This window comes from Canis aureus, chromosome 19 (assembly GCF_053574225.1).
Source record: "Canis aureus isolate CA01 chromosome 19, VMU_Caureus_v.1.0, whole genome shotgun sequence".
NCBI lineage: Eukaryota > Metazoa > Chordata > Mammalia > Carnivora > Canidae > Canis > Canis aureus.
In genome coordinates this window covers 15321693-15343451 of record NC_135629.1, presented here as the reverse complement: position 1 = coordinate 15343451, position 21759 = coordinate 15321693, and the positions used below count along the sequence as shown (strand labels likewise).

The 21759-nt window shown below is 40.8% G+C and overlaps 1 protein-coding gene across 3 annotated transcripts; it reads left to right on the top strand.

Annotated features, from left to right (window-relative positions):
• Window positions 1-484: 484 nt before the first annotated feature.
• Window positions 485-21587, top strand: TRNT1 (tRNA nucleotidyl transferase 1). Of its 3 annotated transcripts, none has more exons than XM_077858012.1 (8): window positions 485-508; window positions 1892-2064; window positions 8660-8853; window positions 11817-11955; window positions 16721-16847; window positions 18437-18630; window positions 19419-19672; window positions 19830-21587. In XM_077858012.1, the coding sequence occupies exons 2-8, from the start codon at window positions 1917-1919 to the stop codon at window positions 20082-20084; spliced, it is 1311 nt and encodes a 436-aa protein (XP_077714138.1). In that variant the 5' UTR covers window positions 485-508; window positions 1892-1916; the 3' UTR covers window positions 20085-21587. The 3 variants fall into 3 exon arrangements, with proteins under 3 accessions (XP_077714138.1, XP_077714139.1, XP_077714140.1); XM_077858013.1 differs by lacking the exon at window positions 485-508 and adding an exon at window positions 814-930; XM_077858014.1 differs by lacking the exon at window positions 485-508 and adding an exon at window positions 1037-1256.
• Window positions 21588-21759: the final 172 nt, after the last annotated feature.

The following is a 21759-nucleotide window of genomic DNA, read 5'->3' as shown; positions in this document are numbered from 1 at the left end:
AGGGTCACGCCCCGGGCTGCAGGCGGCGCTAAACCGCTGAGCCACCGGGGCTGCCCTGATGACTTTTTTTTTTAATAAGAGATAATTGGCAGATTTCTTGGAAATGTCTCTTTTGAAGGATTTAGGGCTTTACTCCTACTCCTCTGCCACTTTTTTTTTTTTTTTTTTTTTACTGTTTTCAGCCTTGGAGAATACGAAGGAACGGAATCCAATCCAAGTTCTTCACTCGGCGGCTGCGGTAGCCTTCAGGCTTCAAACCCCCGGGCGGGAAAACAAAGTCCGTCCCATGACGTCAAGGAGCCAGAGGGCTGAAGCGGACTGCGCGTGCGTGGGAAGCCGCCGGCGCGGCTGTGGGCGCGGGGGCCCGAGCAGGCACTTGCCGGCCCCTAGCCCGGCGCCGCAGCGGCCACCTCGGAGACAGGTGTGACGGGCACGAAGGAAAACGGCGACGCTCGTCCGGGGCCGCCAGCCTGGCGGCGCAGATGGGCCCCTGGCCACCTCCGGGCAGGTGTGATTCAGAGATCTAAAAGGGGGATCCCCGGGTGGCCCAGCGGTTCAGCGCCGCCTTCGGCCCAGGGCGTGACCCCGGGCTCCCGGATCGAGTCCCGCGTCGGGCTCCCCGCACGGAGCCTGCTTCTCCCTCGGCCTGTGGCTCTGCCTCTCTCTCTCTCTCCGTGTCTCGTGAATAAATAAATGAAGTCTTAAAAATAAAAGAATTAAAAGGCCCCGGGCCCTCCGGCTCCCCAGGGGCGTCCCCTCCGCGGCCCCGCCGTGTCAGGGAGGAGGGAGGGGCCGACGGAGCCCGCTTGGTCCCGCCCACGCCCCGAGGCGCTTTGCCCACCCGCCGCCCACAGGCGCGCGGTGCTGACGTCACGGCGTCCGCCGCCCGGAAGTGCCCTGGCGACGGCGGCGACGGCGACGGCGGGGCTGGTGAGCGGGCGCGCGCGCGGGGGGGCGGCGGGGGGCGCGCGGAGGGGCGGCGGGGGCGGCCGGCTTTCCCCCGCCGTGGGTCGCGCGGGGCGGTGTGCGGGCCTGTGGCCGTGGGAGGCTTTCTCTGCCCGGCGGCTGGGACCTCGTCGCGTCGCCGCCACGTTCCGGTGGCCGCAGGCCGAATCGTCGGGCTTCCCCGGGCTTCCCCGGGCACTTTCCCTTCCTCGCGGCCGGGCCCCCGAGGGTCTCGCTAGGCGTTGGCGATCGGGCACCCGGCACGGGGGCGGGACGCGCCGCTTCCCAGCCCGGGTCCTCAGCAGGTTCTGGTGAGTGAGGCGGAGTTGGAAGGAGCCCGCGTTTCCTCCCCACGTGGTCTGCGAGAGGAGAACTCGCTTCGCCCCCTGGCGGGAAGCCCGCTTCCCGAGGAAAGGAACCATCTCCTAGTTCGTGGTTTCCGTCGGGGGCCCTTGGAATCCCGCTGGCCCCTCCGGGGGAGCCCGCTTGATGTGGGGAGCAGGGTGGTGGGTGGGGTTCAGGGGCCGGCCCGACGGGAAGGGATTCTGAGTGGGGAAAGCCGGGTCTGGGCCTAGGAACTGCCCCTGGGCCCCGAGTCTCAGGTGCAGGGGGGGAGGCGCCGTGGTTCGGAGGGGGCCAGGCCGTCGTGGAGCGTTGGCGTTCCCTTTCCTGCAGCCGCTGTTCTTGGCAGCTTTAACTGAAACCCGTGTCTCCAGAGAGCGTTGGGACAGTGGCTCAGGAGTGCAGAGCTGTCTAGCCAGAAGCCTGCATCTAGGCAGACGGGACTGTCTCCCAGATGGTCACTAATTGCAGTTTTTTTTTTTTTTTTTAAATACCTGAACAGGAGATGAATGTCTCTCAGACGTTAAATACAATTGCAGTAGATAGCCCTTTATTTTCCTTCACTGTCAAATTTCATTGTCCTACGTGCGTGTTTGTCTTGCAGATGTGTGGTTGGCGCCCGCCCCCAGATGCTGAGGTGCTTGAATCCCTGGCGCGGGCCCTTCCTGAGCTCTAGTCGGAGGAAGCTGTGCCTTTTCAAGCAGTATCTATTTACGATGAAGTTGCAGTCCCCAGAATTCCAGTCACTGTTCACAGAAGGATTGAAGAGCCTGACAGGTGAGAGGTTAGGATGCTTCTTGCTTTGAAAGCCCTTGTAAGTGGAGAAATGGAGGCTAAGAAATGTTTCTTAGCCAACATTCAGGGTTTGATTTGGTTTTCTGGTGTGTGGGTTTTTTTTTTTTTTTTTTTTGGTCGGTGTTGTTCTGTTTTTTGTTCTCACTGTTGAGCTAACCAGAAAGAAAAGGTTGACTATGGGTTATCCAAAACATAGCCAAACATAAGAGTCAGGCAGTGACTTCAATTAAAAAGCATGGTTTTTCCGTATGCTTTGCTAACTACCTTATAGATCTATTCCAGGATTGGGCCTACAAACGGAACAAGTGGATATACTTTCTCATGGTCAAGGAACGAGGCTTAAGAATGGCAACGTTTTCATAATAACTAGAGAGCTAAATTTTGAACTTGTGCAACCTGCCTTTAGTACTTAGTTTGTAACCACCATGCTATATTTTCTCCCTAGATATAAGTGCTTTCTGAGCCAACTAAAGGCAAAAGGAGATAGGAGTCCTTTCCATGCACATGTAAAACTTACCTGTAAGGAGCACAGGAAATGACTTCAGCTAAGTCCTTGATGACTGCAGCTTCATGTTGCTTGCCACAGTCCTATCATTCCTTACATTTGTCCTTAGTTACCAGCTGTGCTGTTGCTAAAGCAGCCATGTAGCTGCATTACAAAGCCTGTGGTATTTTAGTGACCCTTCAGAAATACATAAAGGCATGTGTCTGTAGAAAGGTGACCTATACAGTGTTATGCAACCCTGGCTGTTCATTAGATTCACCGGGGGAGCTTTTAAACTATACAAATGCTGGGGTCCCACCCTGACCTACCGAACTGGAATCTCTGGGGAGGATGGGCATCTATAGATTTTTATAAGAACTCTAGTCCATTAATTCTGATGTGCAAAAGATGGAGGAACCATGGCATTAAAATGACTTTATTTGTATTAGTTTATTCCCAGAGCTACTTTTCTATTCTTGAAATTAGATGATTTTTTAGATACATGTCAGAGGTCAGTGGTCCAGAACTTGTGGATTCATATAGATTCTTCATGTGTTTTTGAAGTGGAGGGCCGCCTGAAGCCAATACTTCACTCTGAGTTATAATTAGAGTGAAAAATGCTAGAAACTCCAGTCCACTAGAAATATCAGTCACATGTACAATGTATACTTTCCTAGTAACCACATTAAAGGTAAAAAGAAATGGGTGAAATTAAAATTTATTGATTTATTAAATATTTTATTTATTAATGACAGACACAGAGAGGCAGAGACACAGGCAGAGGGAGAAGCAGGCTCCATGCAGGGGGCCTGATGGGGGACTCGATCCCAGGTCTCTAAGATCAGGCCTTGGGCTAAAGGCGGCACTAAACCGCTGAGCTACCCAGGGATCCCCAGTACTCCTTTTTTCTTTTCTTTTCTTTCTTTTCTTTTCTTTTCTTTTCTTTCTTTTCTTTTTTCTTTTCTTTTCTTTTTTCTTTTCTTTTCTTCCTTTTAAAGGTTTTATTTATTCGTGAGAGACAGAGAGAGGCAGATACAGGCAGAGGGAGAAGCAGGCTCCATGTAGGGAGCCCGATGTGGGTCTTGATCCCGGAACTCCAGGATCACACTCTGGGCTGAAGGCGCTAAACTGCTGAGCCACCTGGGCTGCTCCCCGAGTTCTTTTTTTTTTTTTTTTTTTTTAAAGATTTTATTTATTCATTAGAGACACACAGAGAGAGGCAGAGACATAGGCAGAGGGAGAAGCAGGCTTCTGATGTGGGACTCGATCCCAGGACCTTGGGCTCATTCCCTGAGACGAAGGCAGATGCTTAACCACTGAGCCACCCAGATTTCCCAATAATTCCTTTAGGATAGCATTTCATTTTATCTACTGTACTTAAGATACCATCATTTTAATATAAAATTTGTGTAAAAATTATTAACGAGGTATTTCACATCCTTACTTGTAAGTCCTTGAAATCTGGTGGTTGGCACCTCCTGACCATTTAATTCAGACTCACTACATTTCAAGTGCTAGTTCAGTAACCACATGAGCCTACTGTTTGGTACAAGTTTAGAAATTCCAAATCTGAGTTGAATTCAAGCTTGTTCTTTCTTTATATGCCTTTCCCAGCTCCTAATCTTCCCATCTTCAGTTGCAAGAGGCCTCTTGGATTAAAGGTGCCAAATGCTTGGATGTAGGTAATTAACTCTTGGTGGCCTGTTTTGGGTCCTGCATTTTTCTTTTGGAAACCAGGGTCTGGATATTGATTGCTATAGGTTCTTCAGTGTCTTTTAACAATTTCATTTGGTTTACTAACCCTTACCTCAAGAGTTGAACTGTCTTCACCTTGAGAGCTGAAATCCTAAGGAAATAGAAACTCAATAGGGTGGGAAGATATAGGTCATATTTACCCCCAGGGTCTTGTCCTTGAAAGCCTGGCAAATGGTGGAATGGACATATTCTGAAGTTGACTTTTTAAATTTACTTTTTAATTTAAATTTTTTTTTAAGATTTTATTTATTCATGAGAGAAACAGAGAGAGAGGCAGAGACACAGGCAGAGGGACAAGCAGGCTTCATGCAGGGAGCCTGAAGAGGGACTTGATCCCAGGTTTCCAGGATCAGGCCCCGGGCTAAAGGTGGCGCTAAACTGCTGAGCCACCTGGGCTACCCCAGAAATTGACTTTTTTAGGCTATGTTGGAAGTGGCAAGAATGGAATCCTATAGTGCAAAGCTCGTCAGTTAGAAAATCAAATAATTGGTTTTATTTGGTTTTTGCCCCTTTAAAGACTTGAGTGTTCTGGGAAAATACGATGTGTTGCATGAAAATTGCACCAACACACAAATGATGTCTGCTGTATGGTGATACTGTACAATTGAATACTATACCACTTCTCAAGTCTTAATAGCTGATTTGCCACATGCAAAATTAGTTCAGTATGCAAGACTCTGGGAAGCTAGGATAGTGGATGATTTTAGACATAATCCAGAGATTATATGCTGTGTAGGATTTTATGATCTGCCAGTTTATCTCATGTAATTTATTCCTTTTGCTTGAGGACAACATTGTAGAGGCATGCTAGGGTCATGTGAGATCTTTTTCCCCTGTTTTGTACATGAGACTGAGGTTCTAGACATTGACTTTTTTCCTAAGTTACATGGTTAATGAACATGTCAGGGTATCTTTGGACGCTTGGCTGTAATCTATACAAAATGCTGGGCATTAACACTCAGTGGTTAGATTTTCACTGGTTAGGTATGTGATGTCATAAAGCCGTCATAGTTAATAACATTTGGGACAGGAGGAGCACCTGGACACTGAAGAACAGATCGTTCGTGTACTTTTTGGTAGTATAGTCATGACATAAAATGGTCTTGCCACTGTCCTTCCACTCACTTTCTGTATCCTTAGCCTCCAAAACTTAAAATTCAAAATTGTAAAGGGAACAAGTTAATGAAAATTTGATTGAAAAAAAATTAAAAAGTAGACAATGATAAAAATTTCTGACATATAATGTCATGGTCTTTTGGATTGCTAACAATAATTAAAAATAGCTTACTGTCAGATGTGGCAGTTGAAGCAGATTAATAGGTTTGGGATGATGAGATTATACATTTCTTAAGTCTTAGGCTTAAATGGACAATTAAATTTAGTTGCATTACGTATTTTTCTGAGTATGTAGTTTACAAAATTCGTCGCAGTGTGGATCCCTGTAAGATTGGAGATACAATAACGGAGGAAAAAAGGAGTGTCTCCGCTTGATAATCCCTACTCTTAGTTATTATGACTGTTCCATGCTGGCACATACATATGCCTTTATATGCCTTTCTCACTTGGATTATGTTAGAATTCTGCGTTTTTTAGAAATAGTTATCCATTTCCATATGGCTAATCAAAATGATGGAATAGATTACTTTGAATTCTGGACCTCTTTCTGTAATACAGTTAATTTATTAGGTGACTTTGAACTTAAAAATTTATCTTAGTCGAGCCAGCGTGAGAATCTTAAAACAGAGGTTATCTTGTGTTCAGTCTTGACCTTCTTCATCCTGTTAAAGTAGGTTCAAGTGAAAGTAAAACTTACTCATTTTTTGCATTTCAGAATAGGTTCTAACTGTATTAATTCGAAGAAAATCTTTAAAAAATACTTTCCAATGAGGTCACTCTGGTTTATTTTTTAAATTTTTTTGAAGCTGGGACATCACAGGTTCTGTTGTGAGCCAGGTTGGTGTAAAAGATGAGTAGGATAGGCATTCTACCCTGAGAATGAACAGGTAATGTTAATATAATTAGTATGATAAAAAATAGGCTACTCTAGTAGCTTGGAAAAAATTCGTTTAACTCCGCCATCAAAGAGAGATTCCTAAACTGAATTACAAAAGATGAATAAGGATGAACTAGATCAGTGTTTCTCCCATTTTGGGTAGTAACCCATTAGTGAACCATAAAGTGAATGTAGTGGTCATGACCAGTGTTAAAAAAACAAAACAAACAAACAAACAAACAAAAAAAAACCAGAGGAAAAGAGGATAGAACAGATGAGGTTGTGTGGTATGAAGTAACAGTATTTTTTGAAACTTCATCTGACATGATTGACATGTAAAATGTCTTGGTGTGGGTTGTGCACCAAGATGTTTCATGGCCAGCTGCTCAGCTAGGTGAGCAGGAAAGATTTTTGGGTGAAGTGACTCATGCAAGTGAAGTTACAGAGGGAACTACAGGGAGATTTTGGTGAATGTAAAGCATATGCAGAGATAGGAGACAGAAATGGGTCAGGAGGCCCTTGTATGATGTACCACAGAAATGTGGATATTGTGCTGGGAGTAGTCAGAGGGATAATGGCATAGCCTAATCAAGTGAGTGATTTAGAACCCCCTGTTTAGATGGTGGAAGCTGGGCTTAAGGGGGCTGATGTAGCACTCTTGGTAGGGAAGGAGAGGAAGAGGTCCTGAATTAGGGAGAATGGACAGAGTCCAGAAATAGTTTGACATTCCGTAACTTTTTGGGTCAAGGGCCTCTAAATCTCATGAAAACTGGACTAACGTATACTTTTTTTTTTTTTTTTTTTTTTTTACTACCATACATGGTTTTTACACTTTAAGGGACCTTGAACCCCATATGAAGGAACCCTTAATAGGACATAGAGTCAGTAGGACTTGATTAGAAATGTGGAGTGAAGGGAAGATGAACACATATTCTTGGAAAGGACTTAGGGTGGTCTGGGAGATCTAAAAATTTGAGGTCAGAAGGTGGAGGGAACATTTGTTACTTCATAGCAGATCATTTTAGGTAGTCTCCAGAGGGTGGGGCTGGAGGGTTAAGGAAGAATATGTAGAGGAAGAGGATGAGCACAGATTTAGGGTAGGGGTGGAGGTTCAGATACTGGCTGGTCATGAGGGATGCCAGAACTCTGATGCAGTTAGCTCAATGTTCAGGTCGTTGCCCTCCAGCCAGAGACCAGGTAAGTTACTCCTTGCAGTGAGGGAGAACATGGACCATGGAGAGCTGTGGAGTATCTCAGCAAAAGGTTTTTAGAAAGGACTTCTTGTAGGATTTGTGCTTGTATCATGTTTTGAGGCGGGAATAAGAAGTGGAATTTACCTGTGGGTTAAGGTGGTATCAGGAAGCAAGGATAAATCTGTGATGGGCATCTTAATTCTTACTTAGAAGATGAGAACACAGCTCTGTGCTCTGTTAACTGGTAGGTAAATAAGGAGCAGTCACATGTATTAACTGCCATAAGTTGGTAAGTTGGTGTCTTTGACGGTGTTCATGTCTTCCATGTTCAGATATGATTACTAGTTGTCTTAACTGATCCGTCATGGTCACTGAATGGACTTGCTGATGTGGATGTTCTCTGATGTTGTTTATGCTCAACAAGAGAACACCAGGGTCTAATTGTGGGTGCCAGGCCAGCTTGTGGCAATACCAAGACTTAGGTGGTCGTATAAGGCCAGTTCCTGGATGTCATTCTCCCTAGGTACCATATGATGTCCTTTGGTCATGAGTAATTACAATGGACTTTGTCTTGTACCTAGAGAGGAGTTAGCTCTGGGTTTCCTGTACTGAGGCCCTCAGAGTAGTTTGAGCATTCTATGGCTTTTCTAGAGCTTAGGCAGGAACAGAAATCAGCATTGTATGCAGGTCATTTCTCGACAGATTCTTAGCTGTGACATCCTAGCTGGTGTGATAGACTAATGTTGTTTGAAGTTTCATAGTTTCATGCATGAACATAGAGCCTATCAGTACATAAAGAGAAATATGTCTAAGAACACCTCACATTTCTGAAGTATGCACAACAACTTGGAGAAAAAAACAATTGTTCACTTTACTTTTCGGTTATAATTCAAATTTATATTGGTGACCTTGGAGGATTATGGAATCCTGAATTCTCTTTCGAGTCCACCAAGAAAAAAATCTGCAGATTCCCTGCTCTCACAGTTGTGAGAGGCATTCTACTCCAAGTAAGTCATCTTGTTTCTATGGGCCTTGTAATTTTTATTTGAAGATGTGCAGTTCAGTAATCTCTGCTGTCCCTAATAGATTGGAAAAACCATGTACTTTTGTAGTTAAATAAATTGAAGTAAAAAATATTCTTTCTTCTTTCAGAATTGTTTGTCAAAGAAAATCATGAATTAAGAATAGCAGGGGGAGCAGTGAGGGATTTATTAAATGGAGTAAAGCCTCAAGATGTGGATTTTGCTACGACTGCTACTCCTGCTCAAATGAAAGACATGTTTCAGTCGGCTGGTATTCGTATGATAAACAACAAAGGAGAAAAGCATGGAACAATTACTGCCAGGGTGAGTGAAAGGTTTGACGGCAATTGCATTGCCTTTTTTGTAATTTTTAAAATTGTTCTGTGTTTTTTCTAATTTTAAGAAGCAGGTGACAAAAAACTAATAAAAATACGTCAGTCTCCCTCTTAAGCCGTGCATCCTCCTTTGCTGCAGCCACTTTCAATGAGTTTTTATGGTACTTACCTATTAGCCTCACATTTCTAAAAAAGACCTTTCTGTGCTGCAGTGTTCTGGTTTCCAGTTTCCCAGTTGTGGGATGTTTCTGTTGACTTCCTGCAGGGGAAAGGGGCAGCCTGGTGTCCTACCTCATCTTCGCACTCTGACTGTGACCATCATGTTTGGTTGAATTCACAGTCAGTGTTTTCATTTAGGACTGTATGGTTTACAGCTGAACTGTGAAGTATAGTGTGACTGCAGCTCTTTCTTGGGTGGTTGTGGTTTTTCCCCCACAGTTGACAGCATTTTTCCTTTATTTGGCTTTCTGTTTGCCAGTCATCTGTTCCTGTACTCCATAAGCTCATTTAGTAGACTAAACTTGTCAAGTTTCAGTTCCCTTGTTTTGAGTCACCTCACCTGGTGCATGCTGTCTTCTCACAGCCGTACGTTGTGAGCTGGCTCCTCATTTCTCATCCTAAGATTTCTCTGCACCAGATCCTGGGAATTTCTTAGCTTCTTCCTTATTAGACTGCCTGGTCCTTGAGTCCTGTGTGATAGTCTTTCTTGTTACTGGTTGTTTTTTTGGGGGGGAGGGGGCTCTTATTTTAATAGTCTGAAAGCTGAAAAAGCCTTACAAGTCTGCACATATTTTTATTTTACTTTCACACTGGTCTGATAGTTTGATTGGCTGTAGAATTCCAGGCTGGCAATCATTTTCACTCAGAAATAGAGAGCCTTTGTTTGCTGCCTGCCAGTGCTGCCACTGGGAAGTCTGAGCTCATTCAGATTTCTCGTTGGAGACCATTCCCCATCTCCCCCACCCCCAAAGCTTTTCTGATCTTTTTATCTGGTGTTTTTAATTTCAAGATGCTGTGCTTTGGTTTGGATGTGTTTTTTCATTAATTGTGTAGGGAGACTTAGTGGGCCCTCTTGTATTCCTCTCATAATTCCATCCCTTTTGTTCAGTGTCTTCACCTTTGGAAGCTACTGTGATATTGGATGTTGGACCATGAAGACTGATCTAGTTTTATCTTTTGTCTCCTATTTTATATTTATTTAAGATTAAAAAAAAAATTCAGTTGAGAGTGAGCACAAGAGGGAGAAGGAGCAGAGAGAGGGAGAAGCGGATTCCCCACTGTACTCGGAGCTTTACATGGGGCTGCATCCCAGGACCCTGAGATCATAACCTGAGCCAAAGTCGCTTAACCAACTGAGCCATCCAGGCGCCTCTCTCCTATTTTATATTCTCATACCTTTATTTTACTTTCCATGGGACTGCTTTAGCCTGATCATCCAGTCTTTGTTACATTTGCAACTCTTGCTATTTTTAGATTTTTTAAAGAGATGTTTCTTAGAATATTTCTTTTGAAAACTTCCTCTTGTTTCAAATGGACTGTCTTACTTCCTTTAAGATACCGATTGTAGGTTTTTTGACAATGTCTCTCTGAGCTTTTTCTGTCTTTCCATTGGCTTTCCTTAAATGTGGGTTTGGTTCTTAAGTGTGGATGATCCTCTGGTGTTTGTAAAGTGACTTGAGAACTTCACTTTGTAGGAATTGTCAGCTGGTTACTTGTGGGATCACCAGTGTCAATATCAGTGGAAAAGGGGAAATCAGAGGAATTCTTTAGTGTCATTCAGCTTAGAATAAGGCTGGTTATCAGCATTTTGAAAACCAAGTGGGGAAGGAGAATGAGGGTGGTATGGATTTTTTTTCACTTAACCTTGTTTTAATTGTGGTGCTTCATTCTCCTCATCATCTGTATCTGGTGTCCCAAACTGTGACTATTTTTAGGTCAGCCTTTCTTGTGAGTTAATCTCTGGTTCTTTGCCTGGGTAAGGGAGACATTCCAGGGATCTGTTCCTTACAGTGATTTTCAGTCTTCCATATTTCACACCCTTTTCTTACTGTCTTTAAAGAAAACTTGTGCCTCAAATTCTTGAGTTCTAGAATTCTATAGTGAGAACTAACTTGTTTCAAGAAAAGAAATGAGATTGGGAGGAATTCTAGAACAGACTTAGAGTGATGATTAGAAGCTTTCAATTCTTAATGAAGAGATTCCGAATTTCTTATTGGCATGTAAAACCCTTTACTGTCTTCCCCTAAATGCTAGCATGGTATTTGTAGCAGTACCTTCTTGTGCATATATCCCTCTTTCTCTGTGCCTTTGGTCATCTTTTCTCTTCATTGAAATGCTCTTCCCCCATGTCCCAGGTATAGATCCTACTTAGTTTTCAGGGCTCAGCTCACAGGTAATCTATCCTGAAGCTACTCTGCTTTTCCTAGTTGGAGCTAATCTCTCTTCCCACAATATATATAGTACTTTGTTTCAACTTCATTGATGGTTACCAGTACAAGAGTTGCAGAATGTATTAATGGTTTGTATTTCTTCCTCTATTAGTCCTTTTCTCAGTGGTATATATAAATACCAATAAATATCAATATAAATTGATATTCAGTTCTTTGCAAACTGGAATATTTCAGTAGTAGCCTGAATATTTCAGAGTAGCCTGATCTGGAATTGAAGAACTGGAATCCACCATTTTGAAGGCCTCCTCTGTTCTCTGCCACAATATATGTTAGAGTTGTCTTTTTTTTTTTATGTCAGACTCATCCTTTTTAATGAAGATTGTTTTATTATTTTTTTCAATATTCTTTGGCTCTATCTTGAATATAGTGGTAAATTTTCCATTTCAAGATACATGTACACTAGGTCACTTTGAGAAGAAAGATGATACGTGTCAGGACTCACTAATTTTTTTCAATTCATACAGTGATACTAAAAACTAATCAAAAACCCATTTCATTACAGCTTCATGAAGAAAATTTTGAAATTACTACACTGCGGATTGATGTTGTCACTGATGGAAGACATGCTGAGGTAGAATTCACAACTGATTGGCAAAAAGATGCTGAACGCAGAGATCTCACTATAAATTCTATGTTTTTAGGTAATATCTAGAGATAATGTTTTACTCCAGTCTTTCTGAAAGCTGTCTTTTTTTTTTTTTTTTTTTTTTTTTTTTTTAAAGATTTCTTTATTAGAGCAAGGTGAGGGCAAGAGGGAGAGAGAATCTTAAGCCGACCCTGTACTGAGCCCAGAACCTGACTTGGGGTGCTATTCCACAACCCCGAGATCATGACCTGAGCTGAAACCAAGAGTTGGATGCTTAACCAGCTGTGCCACCCAAGCACTCCTGAGAGCTGCCTTTTCAAGTGAATCTGCAGTCTGGGAATGTTCTCTAAGTTGAGAGGTTGCATTAATTAGTTTCATCTGAGAGAGAGCGTAGCATGTGGGTTAAAAGATGACCCTGAGGGGCACCTGGGTGGCTCAGTCAGTTAAGCATCTGCCTTCTGCTTAGGTCATGATCTCAGGGTCCTGGGATTGAGCCCTGTGTCTGGCTCCCTGCTCAGTGGGGAATCTGATTCTCTCTCTGCCCCTCTCCCCCATTTGCGCTCTTGTGTTCATGTGCTCTCTCAAATAAAATCTTTAGAAAAGAGAAAAAAAATCTCTGGAGCCAAAAGTCCTGGGTTCAGATTCTGACTATGATTCACTAGCTGTAAAATGAGGATGCTAATATCAGTCTCCTTTGCAAGTTGTCGTGATTAAAGGAGATAATAATTTTGCATCTTTACATCCTTTTACATCCTTTACATCCTTAGAACAGTGCCTGCCTGGCACATGTACACATTCAGTGCTCATTTATTAATTGCATTTAAAAATGGTTAACATTTCAGGTAAGAAAAGCACACCCACATACATTCCCCAAGTCACTCTCCACTGCATTGTGTTTTGTGCATGCCTACCCTAGGCTTTCTTTTCTGGTGCCCATGGCATACATTCATGAGTAACCTCAGCACCTTTTCTGTTGCTATGCCTAGACACAAGGTCAAATTCTTTCATAGCATTGCATTTTAGAAATCACCTGTAATCAGATTGACATGCAAGAGAAAACCTATTTATCATCTTACCTTGATGTTTTTGTTAATGAAACTAGTGAGACTCATAGTAGATGAATTAAGTTTAATGCTTCATTGGAGTGTTCTTTTTTGTCCTTTAAATTGTAGTTAAGTCCTTTATATGTTTAAGACTTTGGATTGGAAAAAGAGAGCTGAAGCAACCACTATTCATAACCTAGTTGTGGCAGCAGTAATAATGAAAGGATTAAAGTACAGATTCCTTGCTACCCAAAAAGTATCCTCTGTAACCTTTTTCAAGTTGAAGTGGTATAAGGTGTGGAAGCAAGTATTGTTTCCTCAGAATGAATATCCTTGAGATTTGTTTCACTTAGTGCAAACAGGTACCAAAGTAGGTCTTTTGTAAAGGTGATAGGGCCTAAAGCGAACTTGGAGACAGTGGGGGGACCTGTAACAGGATTTGCTTTATGGGCTGGAGAAGGGGGTTGTGTGCCAACGTGGGATTCTTGCCAGCTCCATTAAAGATATTTTTGAAGCACCCACTAGGTTCTAGGTTATTTGATATACTTTATTGCATTTAACTGTCCTAAAACCTGCATTAAATATTAAATCCATTTGATGAAGTAGACTGAGATGGTAAAGGGCTTACTTAAGTCATAGACTACCATGATTAGAGCCCAGGTTTCCAAAGCCCAGGTGATTTGTGACCAGAGAGAAGCCCCATTAGGGGCATATTTTTGTCTCCCTTATCTGTTTATCTTTGCTCATTCTGACTTAGGGTAAACTGCCCTGCCTAGTGCAATGTATAAAATTTTTAACTGGCTTTTCCTGAGCATACCTACCTATAATAGAGAAGCTAATATTCCTTTTTAATATACTATTTTATAAAAATAAAAGCTATTCTTACTGATACTACTGTTTTCTAACATTTGCTGAGCCCTTATAATGTGCCAGGCACTGTTGTAAGCACATCACAGAAATTTAATTTTTCCGGCATCTCTATGACGCAGATACTTCTGTTTAACCCACAGTAATTTGCTTAAAGTTGTGCAGCTGGTAAATTGCAGAATTAGGATTCCAACTTCAGCATCCTGGCTCTGGAGGTCACATTCTTAACCACTACATTATTCTTAGCAGCTTAACTTTATTTCTTATTTTTATGCACCATATTTTGAAAGTGCTAATCAGAGCAAAAAACAAAGTGCACGCTGATAGGATATTCTCACTACTCATTACTATTCTCACTACTCACTAATTTTTACTTTCAGCCCATTTTTCTGCCCAGGCTGTTTATAGGCCTTACTGGATGAAGCGTTCGTAGTTCTGGTATTTCTGATTACTTTGCTTCTCTCCAACTTTGTTCTTGTCATATCCTACTTTTTTTGTTTTTCCCTTTCCTCCAAATTTTGATATTTCCTTTACTGAAAAGGACTTTAGTACTTCCATGCTCAGCAGGGAGAGTCCAGTCTCTTTATTAAGAGACAGATATACGACATGGATTTGCTACTTTGTAATCATATTTTTGCCTGTTTACTTTTTTCCCCACTTTCATTTCTTTGAATTTAGAGCCTTTAAAAATTGCTATACGTGTCAAAATGCCATATAAATCAAAGCAATTTGGGAAGTGTTAAGCTTGAGCTTACTGATATTTGTGCATTTGGGATAATTAAAGAGCATTAAAGTTCAAACAGAACTAAATTGGGAAGTAGTTGCTTTTCAGAAGTAGAGGCAGTGCTTCTCTTCTTCAAGGTAAAGTGTCTCCGAGGATCACACATCTTCCCATTTGAATGGTTGAAGGTATGTCTTTGTGCTGTTTTTTTGAGTCCCTAGGGTGACCAGCTCTCTGTTTGCCTGGGATTGAGCTATTCCCTGGGACATGAGATTTTTGGTTTTTAAAACCAAAAAAGTTCTGGGATAACAGATGAATTGATTGCTCTACTAATACATGAGCTTTGGTGTGCCTTATATTAAAATAATTTTTTTTTTGTTAACATATGAGAGAACAAACATACTATAGTGGGAATGTTTCTTGTTTACATTTTTTTGAATGGGTATTAGTTTTAAGGACTCAAATTCATATAGCTTAAGAGGCTGCATAGTGATCTCATAATCTGATTCACCGTAGCCTTGCTCACAATGTAATCAAATTTGGATCTACAGAAATGTGAAAAACACTATCTCATAAATTTGCATTTTTTTATGACTAAGGATGAAAAATTTTCTTTTGGGATCCCTGGGTGGCGCAGCGGTTTAACGCCTGCCTTTGGCCCAGGGCGCGATCCTGGAGACCCAGGATCGAATCCCACGTCGGGCTCCCGGTGCATGGAGCCTGCTTCTCCCTCTGCCTGTGTCTCTGCCTCTCTCTCTCTCACTGTGTGCCTATCATAAAAAATTAAAAAAAAAAAAAAGAAAAATTTTCTTTCAAATTCTTTAAATATTTATTTGTTTTAGAGAGAGCAAGAGTGAGCATGCACGCCAGGAGAGGGGCAAGGGGGAGGGAGAGGGAGAGAATCTTAAGCAGACTCTGAGCTTAGTGCAGAGCCGGAGTCAGGGCTTGATTTCACAACCTTGAGATAATGACCTGAGCTGAAATCAAGAGTTGGCTGCTTAACCAACTGAGCCATCCAGATGCTCTGAAAAATCTTAAAGGCTTTTTATATTTCCTTAGTATATTTTTAGCTAATTCTTCTACTTATATATGGTATTTTTATTTACAAGATATTTTTGTATATTATGGAAATGAAGTATTTGGGTCTATTTTGACTTATATATATTTTTTTCTCAGTATGTTAGTTATGTTTGTCATGGTGGTTCTTGTCATGCAGGCATATTTGATTTTTAGGTAGTTGAATTTGACGGCTCTCGTGCTGTGTGTTTAGTTTTGTTTTCTTGGTAAACCCCCACATAGTCTAAAATCTGCATATTAATTTTTGACTACCTCCCCCATACTTAATTACTAATAGCCTACTATTGGTAGGAAGCTTTGCTGATAACAGAAACTATTGATTAACACAAACTTTGTATGTTCTGTGTATCATACACTGCGTTCTTATAATAAAGCAAGCTAAAGAAAAGAAAATGTTAAGGAAATCTTATATAAGAGAAAAAACAGCTATAGTATTATATAAAAGGAGAGGTGCCTTGGGGCTCAGTTGGTTAAATGTCTGTCAGGTCGTGATCCCAGGGTTCTGGGATTGAGCCCTGATTCGGGCTCCCTGCTCAGTGGGGAGCCTGCTTCTCCCTCGCCCTCTATGCCTTCCTGCCCCCCCCCCCCCATTGTGCTCTTTCTTGCTCTTTCCAATAAATAATAAAAAAAATCCACCCATAAGTGGACCCACAGAGTTCAAACCTTATGTTCAAGGATTTAAATTTTGAAAGATTTTTTCCCCATTCCAGGATCAGAAATACTTTTCCCTATGGTTTATTGTTTTGTTTCTCCAGATTTCTTTTTGCTGTTTATTTTTTTCCCCCAGATTATTTTGGCTATTCTTGTTTGTTTTCCCATACTAACTTGAAATCAGCTTGTTTGGTATCTTATCTCCACCCCAATTCATACTTGAGACATATTTCTTGTTTAGTTCATTTTGGGGCATTATCTTTTTAGTTGCTGTTGTAAATTCACCCTTTTATTCCATTACGTCTTCTGTTTGATAGTGGGTGTATGTGTGAATGCTGTCCCTGTCTATATTTTAACTTCATAACTCCTTCACTTAGTTTGTAATAGTTCTTAGCAAAATTTGTTTCCCAGTTCTTATTTGCTAACAGCTATCTCTCCCCCTCCTGTTTTTTAATGAATAGGTTTTGATGGTACCTTATTTGATTACTTCAATGGTTATGAAGATTTAAAAAATAAGAAAGTTAGATTTGTTGGAAATGCTAAACAAAGGATACAAGAAGATTATCTTCGAATTTTAAGATATTTCCGGTAAGAATTTTTAAAAAGTAATGATATAGATTTCAATATATCCCAGAGCTCTGTGTGAGATGTGAAATGCACAGGTCAGTGTACAACATAGTGACATCCCAAATATCTGTCTCCGATAGACTCAGTAAAATGTGACTTAACTGTGAGATATATTTTTTTTCTCCAAAACATACATATTTACTCTATTCTGTGATGGTCTTTTATATAATTCAGCTTTAAATCATTTTTTAAAGGTCCATTTTTCTTATTTCCTGCGCTGATCATTCATTACATAGATAAGTGAGTGCTTGCCACAGGCCAGACACTTGCTGGGTGCTTTGAATATGGAGGAATGAGTGTCTTTGCCTGTGTGGCTTACAGTTTTAGGTGGTCATGGGAAACACTTAGATGAACTTGCTAAGTAAGGGTGGAATGAATTTGGTTTTGTGGGTAGCAGTGGTTTTTAAACTTTGAGCTATATAACCCTTTTTAAAAATGATTCTAACTGGCTAGTTTATGTCTAATATATTTTACTGGTTGGGGATTACATTTAGAATATTCTAAAATATTCTAAATGTGATCCACATATTCTGTCAATAGATGCTCTTCCTTTAAATTTGAGTATTTGCAGAAGTCTCTCTTTGCAAATAGAACACAGACTGACATCTATAGTTACTGTCATTTAATCTACATTATTAACTGAATTTTAAAGATTTGTTAGTATGGGTGTGCTTTAAGGCTTCCAGTTCTGAGATTGCTAGAAATATATTCCACTGTCTGCAACTAGATGAGTCCTATTTGAAACTTTTCATTAAAAGTATTGGTGGTGGGCAGCCCGGGTGGCTCGGCGGTTTAGCGCCGCTGCCTTCGGCCCAGGGCCTGATCCTGGAGTCTCGGGATCGATTCCCACGTTGGGCTCCCTGCATGGAGCCTGCTTCTCCCTCTGCCTGTGTCTCTGCCTCTCACTCTCTCTCATGAATAAATAAAATCTTTAAATAAAAAAAAAGTGGGTACAGACAGGCAAGCTTCGTACGCTATTCTTTTGATGGCATTCTTTACAAGAATGTTCTGTGTTAAAAAAAAAAAAAATGTTCTGTGTTACTCATCCAGTATAGATTCAGTGTCTCAGTTACTGATTTGGAAAGAGAGCGGAGAGTTCTAGTTCTTGTTAATTTAAGAAGGTGATTTATATTTTATTGACTTCAGGTTTTGTCATCTGGGAACAAAAAGAAGGTAAGGAATTGACCAGATGATTTCTAAGGTTCCCCCCGCTTTTTTGGTATTTATTTATTTTTGTATGTGTATGTATTTATTTATGATTTTATTTATTTATTCATGAGAGAGGCAGAGACATAGGCAGAGGGAGAAGCAAGCTCCCTGCAGGGAGCCTGATGTGGGACTCAGTCTCAGGATTCTGGGATTATGCCCTGAGCCAAAGGCAGATGCTCAACTGCTGAGCCACCCACGTGTCCCTCTAAGGTCCCTCTTAAACCTAAATCTACGTTGTTTCATATTAGATGTATGGAATAGTACCAGTAAAATGAAAAGCAAGATTTTTCTAGTGATATGTCAACATAGAGGTAACATGCTCTGAGAATTTTGTTTTGTAGGTTTTATGGGAAAATTATAGACAAACCTGGTGACCATGATCCTGAGACTTTGGAAGCAATTGCAGAAAACGCAAAAGGCTTGGCTGGAATATCAGGAGAGAGGATTTGGGTGGAACTGAAAAAAATTCTTGTTGGTAACCATGTAAATCATTTGATTCACCTCATTTATGATCTTGATGTGGCTCCTTACATAGGTGAGAGCAAGTTATAAAATATTTGAGTTTTTCACAATGAAACATCTGGTTTAAAATTTCATAGGGAAAAATATTTGACTAATTGCAAAAGGAGAAATGCAGTATTTTAAAATAAAGATAAACTTTGTGAAGTCAGGGTTAGGGACACAGTGGCCTTTGGGTCACACTTGGGTTTGAATGATGCTTTTCCACATATCACCTTTGTGATTTGGGTTAGTTGATCATTAGTTGCTGAATCTAAAAAAGGGGTGTGAAGATAACAGCATCTGTCTAATGGAAGGGCTGAAAATTTCAGTGAGTTAACACATGTAAAGTGCTTAAAGGGTAACATACATAGAAATTACTCAATAAATGTTATAATATTCGGAAAGAATGGTGGTATATGCTGGAGCACACTTCAGGAAACTTGGGGATATGTCAAGTACAGTTTTTGAACGGTGGTGGGGGCGTAGGGGCGGATATTCTATGACAATAGGTCAGTGGAAGTCATAATTAAGTATCCCTTGTGAGTCTGACCACCACTGCCTCTGGACCTCCTGGTCTCTCGCTAATGGAAACTCATGTTTTAGGACTCCCCTAGGTTTTGGGGACGGGGGTTATGGGAGGGAATAGCAACAGTGTTATCAGTAGTTAACCTGTAAGATGGAGCATTAGGTTGAACCAGGCAGTTCTAGTGATGGGGCATTTTGTATACTACAACCAGGGTTGGTTGAGGGTATGAGTGTGTTTTACTAAATTTATCTACTGTAAAAAATAAAAATTGGTGAGAAATGTTTTTGTCCCTACAGGCTTACCTACTAATTCAAGTTTAGAAGAATTTAACAAAGTTAGTAAAAACGTTGATGGTTTTTCACCAAAGCCAATGACTCTCTTGGCCTCATTGTTCAAAGTACAGGATGACGTCACAAAATTGGATTTGAGGTTGAAGATTTCAAAAGAAGAGAAGAACCTTGGTATATTCATTGTTAAAAACAGGAAAGATTTAGTTAAAGCAACAGATAGTTCAGAGCCACTGAAACCCTATCAAGACTTCATTATAGATGTAAGTATATACAGGTTGGTCAGATCTAAGTCCCATAGAGTGTTCTGAGTATTTTAAGTTAGAAATTTCACATCAGTTATTTATTTACCTTTTAGGATAGGATTATTAGCAAGCATTCTAATGTGTGATGAACTAAATGTTTGATTTTGGCCCTTAGTCTAGGGAATCTGATGCAACGACTCGTGTGTGTGAACTCCTGAAGTACCAAGGAGAACATGGTCTTCTAGAACAAATGCAGCAGTGGTGCATTCCTCCATTTCCTGTAAGTGGCCATGACATCAGAAAAGTGGGCATTTCTTCAGGAAAAGAAATTGGGGCTCTGTTACAGCAGTTGCGAGAACAGTGGAAAAAAAGCGGCTACCAAATGGAGAAAGATGAACTCCTCAGTTACATCAAGAAGAGTGAAAATTAATGGCAGAAAATTTGGGATAAGGCTAGGTTTTCTCTCTCTCTCTCTCTCTCTCTCAATGAGATTTAAGAGACTTGAATGTAGAGCAGAATGAAAGCCAGCTTAGTGCACCTCCTTAGATCAACAGTGGTCTTCAGTTGTGAAACACAATTACACTTCAGGCAGTAAACTCAAGTCTACCTCCTCTTAATCTCATTTACATCCTTGAACCTTGTGGTTCTTTTGGGATAGTTCCTGCTGCAAATAGTATAGTTGGCTTCCCCTGTCTTCATCTGTCTAGACTTTTAAATGTTTTTTTCCCCCAGTATGTGCATTACTGATTGATCTTAAAAGTGGTAACTATCTTGAAGAAAAAAAGTGTTTCTTAATGTTTGCAGTTGAAATAACTGCATTATTTTATCATTGTCAGTTCTTACTTGAATTCTAGAGTAAACTTGTGTTGAAATTAGTTGACAGAATATCCTGTATAAAATTATGAAGACCAGGTATGTCCCAGGTAGCTGGCATTCATACACCCGAAACTGGCTTTAGCAAGCTCTGAATTTTAGTATGTAGTTGATACTTTCCTTTGACATAATGATTTCTTTAACTTTGCATGCTAAGCCTTAGGAAGACTGGCTTGAGAGTTAACTCCTGAGCCTTTTATTTTAATAAATATTCCCTTTGGAATTGGAAGACAAGTGTGTTTATGTGGTATGTGACAGTATACTTCAGGTTTTATATATGGCGACAATATTCCCATACCCTTAGTAATACTCCCACACCCTTAGTCATTGTTAATTTTTTTCATGAATTAAAAAGGCCTATATTAAAATACCCATGGCCAGGCGTATATGAATGTTCTTTAAAGGCTTGAGCCCTAAATGCTTTTGGTAGATAAATGGGTGTAAAGTATTTACACGTGTTACATTCTGACATTTTAAAACTGATTTTCCTTTTTGTGTAGCCAGTCACAGCATCTTTGTCCCTTGTGGGGACGGGTCAGTAATTTAAGTCCTCTTAAATTCATAGAATCTTTACTATGCTAAAAAATTTCATACAGAGCTATAGCTATTTTAGAGATCTTGTTATGTATAAAACCATTTTAAAATAGTGTTATATGCATTTCTTTTCCATAGCAGAAACTTTTATTTGCAAGTGTCAGTAAACAAAATAGAATACTCTCAGATTACACCCTTCAGGTGGCAATAGTAAAAGCAGTGTGCCTTCTCTGACTGTAGAGAGATGTACTGTGCCACTGGAAAGAACTGCCTAGGATCTGTTTAGTGTAAGACTGTGTGGACAACTCGGACAGCCCTATAAGCCCAAGGTTCTCATTAGTAATGCAAGTCAAAGAAGGCAGAGGCATGTGCTAAAGAACAGACAGCAGTCTTGAGTTGCTTTTCATCTACTCCTTTCTGTACAAAAATATGCAATGGAGAACTTCATTTGGATTGTTTTAGCCTAGGCAATCACAACCATTGCACGTTTGCTAAAAGAAAATAAAACATAAGAGATTTAACAGTCTGTTTTTGGCCTCATACATTTTTTCCCCATTAGTTGAACTTTTCCCAATTATGTAAAGCAGTGAAGGAATATCAAAACCTAAGTTTATTTCACAAATGTGAAAGGATCCAATCAACACTTGAACATATAATAAAGAGGTAGGTGGCAAATCGTCTACCTAGAACTTCATCTT

Excerpts from the sequence above, each read along its gene's own strand:
- TRNT1 (XM_077858012.1), top strand. The coding sequence starts at position 1,917 with ATGCTGAGGTGCTTGAATCCCTGGCGCGGGCCCTTCCTGAGCTCTAGT. Across the intron at positions 2,065-8,659 it reads AGGATTGAAGAGCCTGACAG|AATTGTTTGTCAAAGAAAAT; the intron begins GTGAGAGGTTAG and ends TTCTTCTTTCAG. Across the intron at positions 8,854-11,816 it reads ATGGAACAATTACTGCCAGG|CTTCATGAAGAAAATTTTGA; the intron begins GTGAGTGAAAGG and ends ATTTCATTACAG.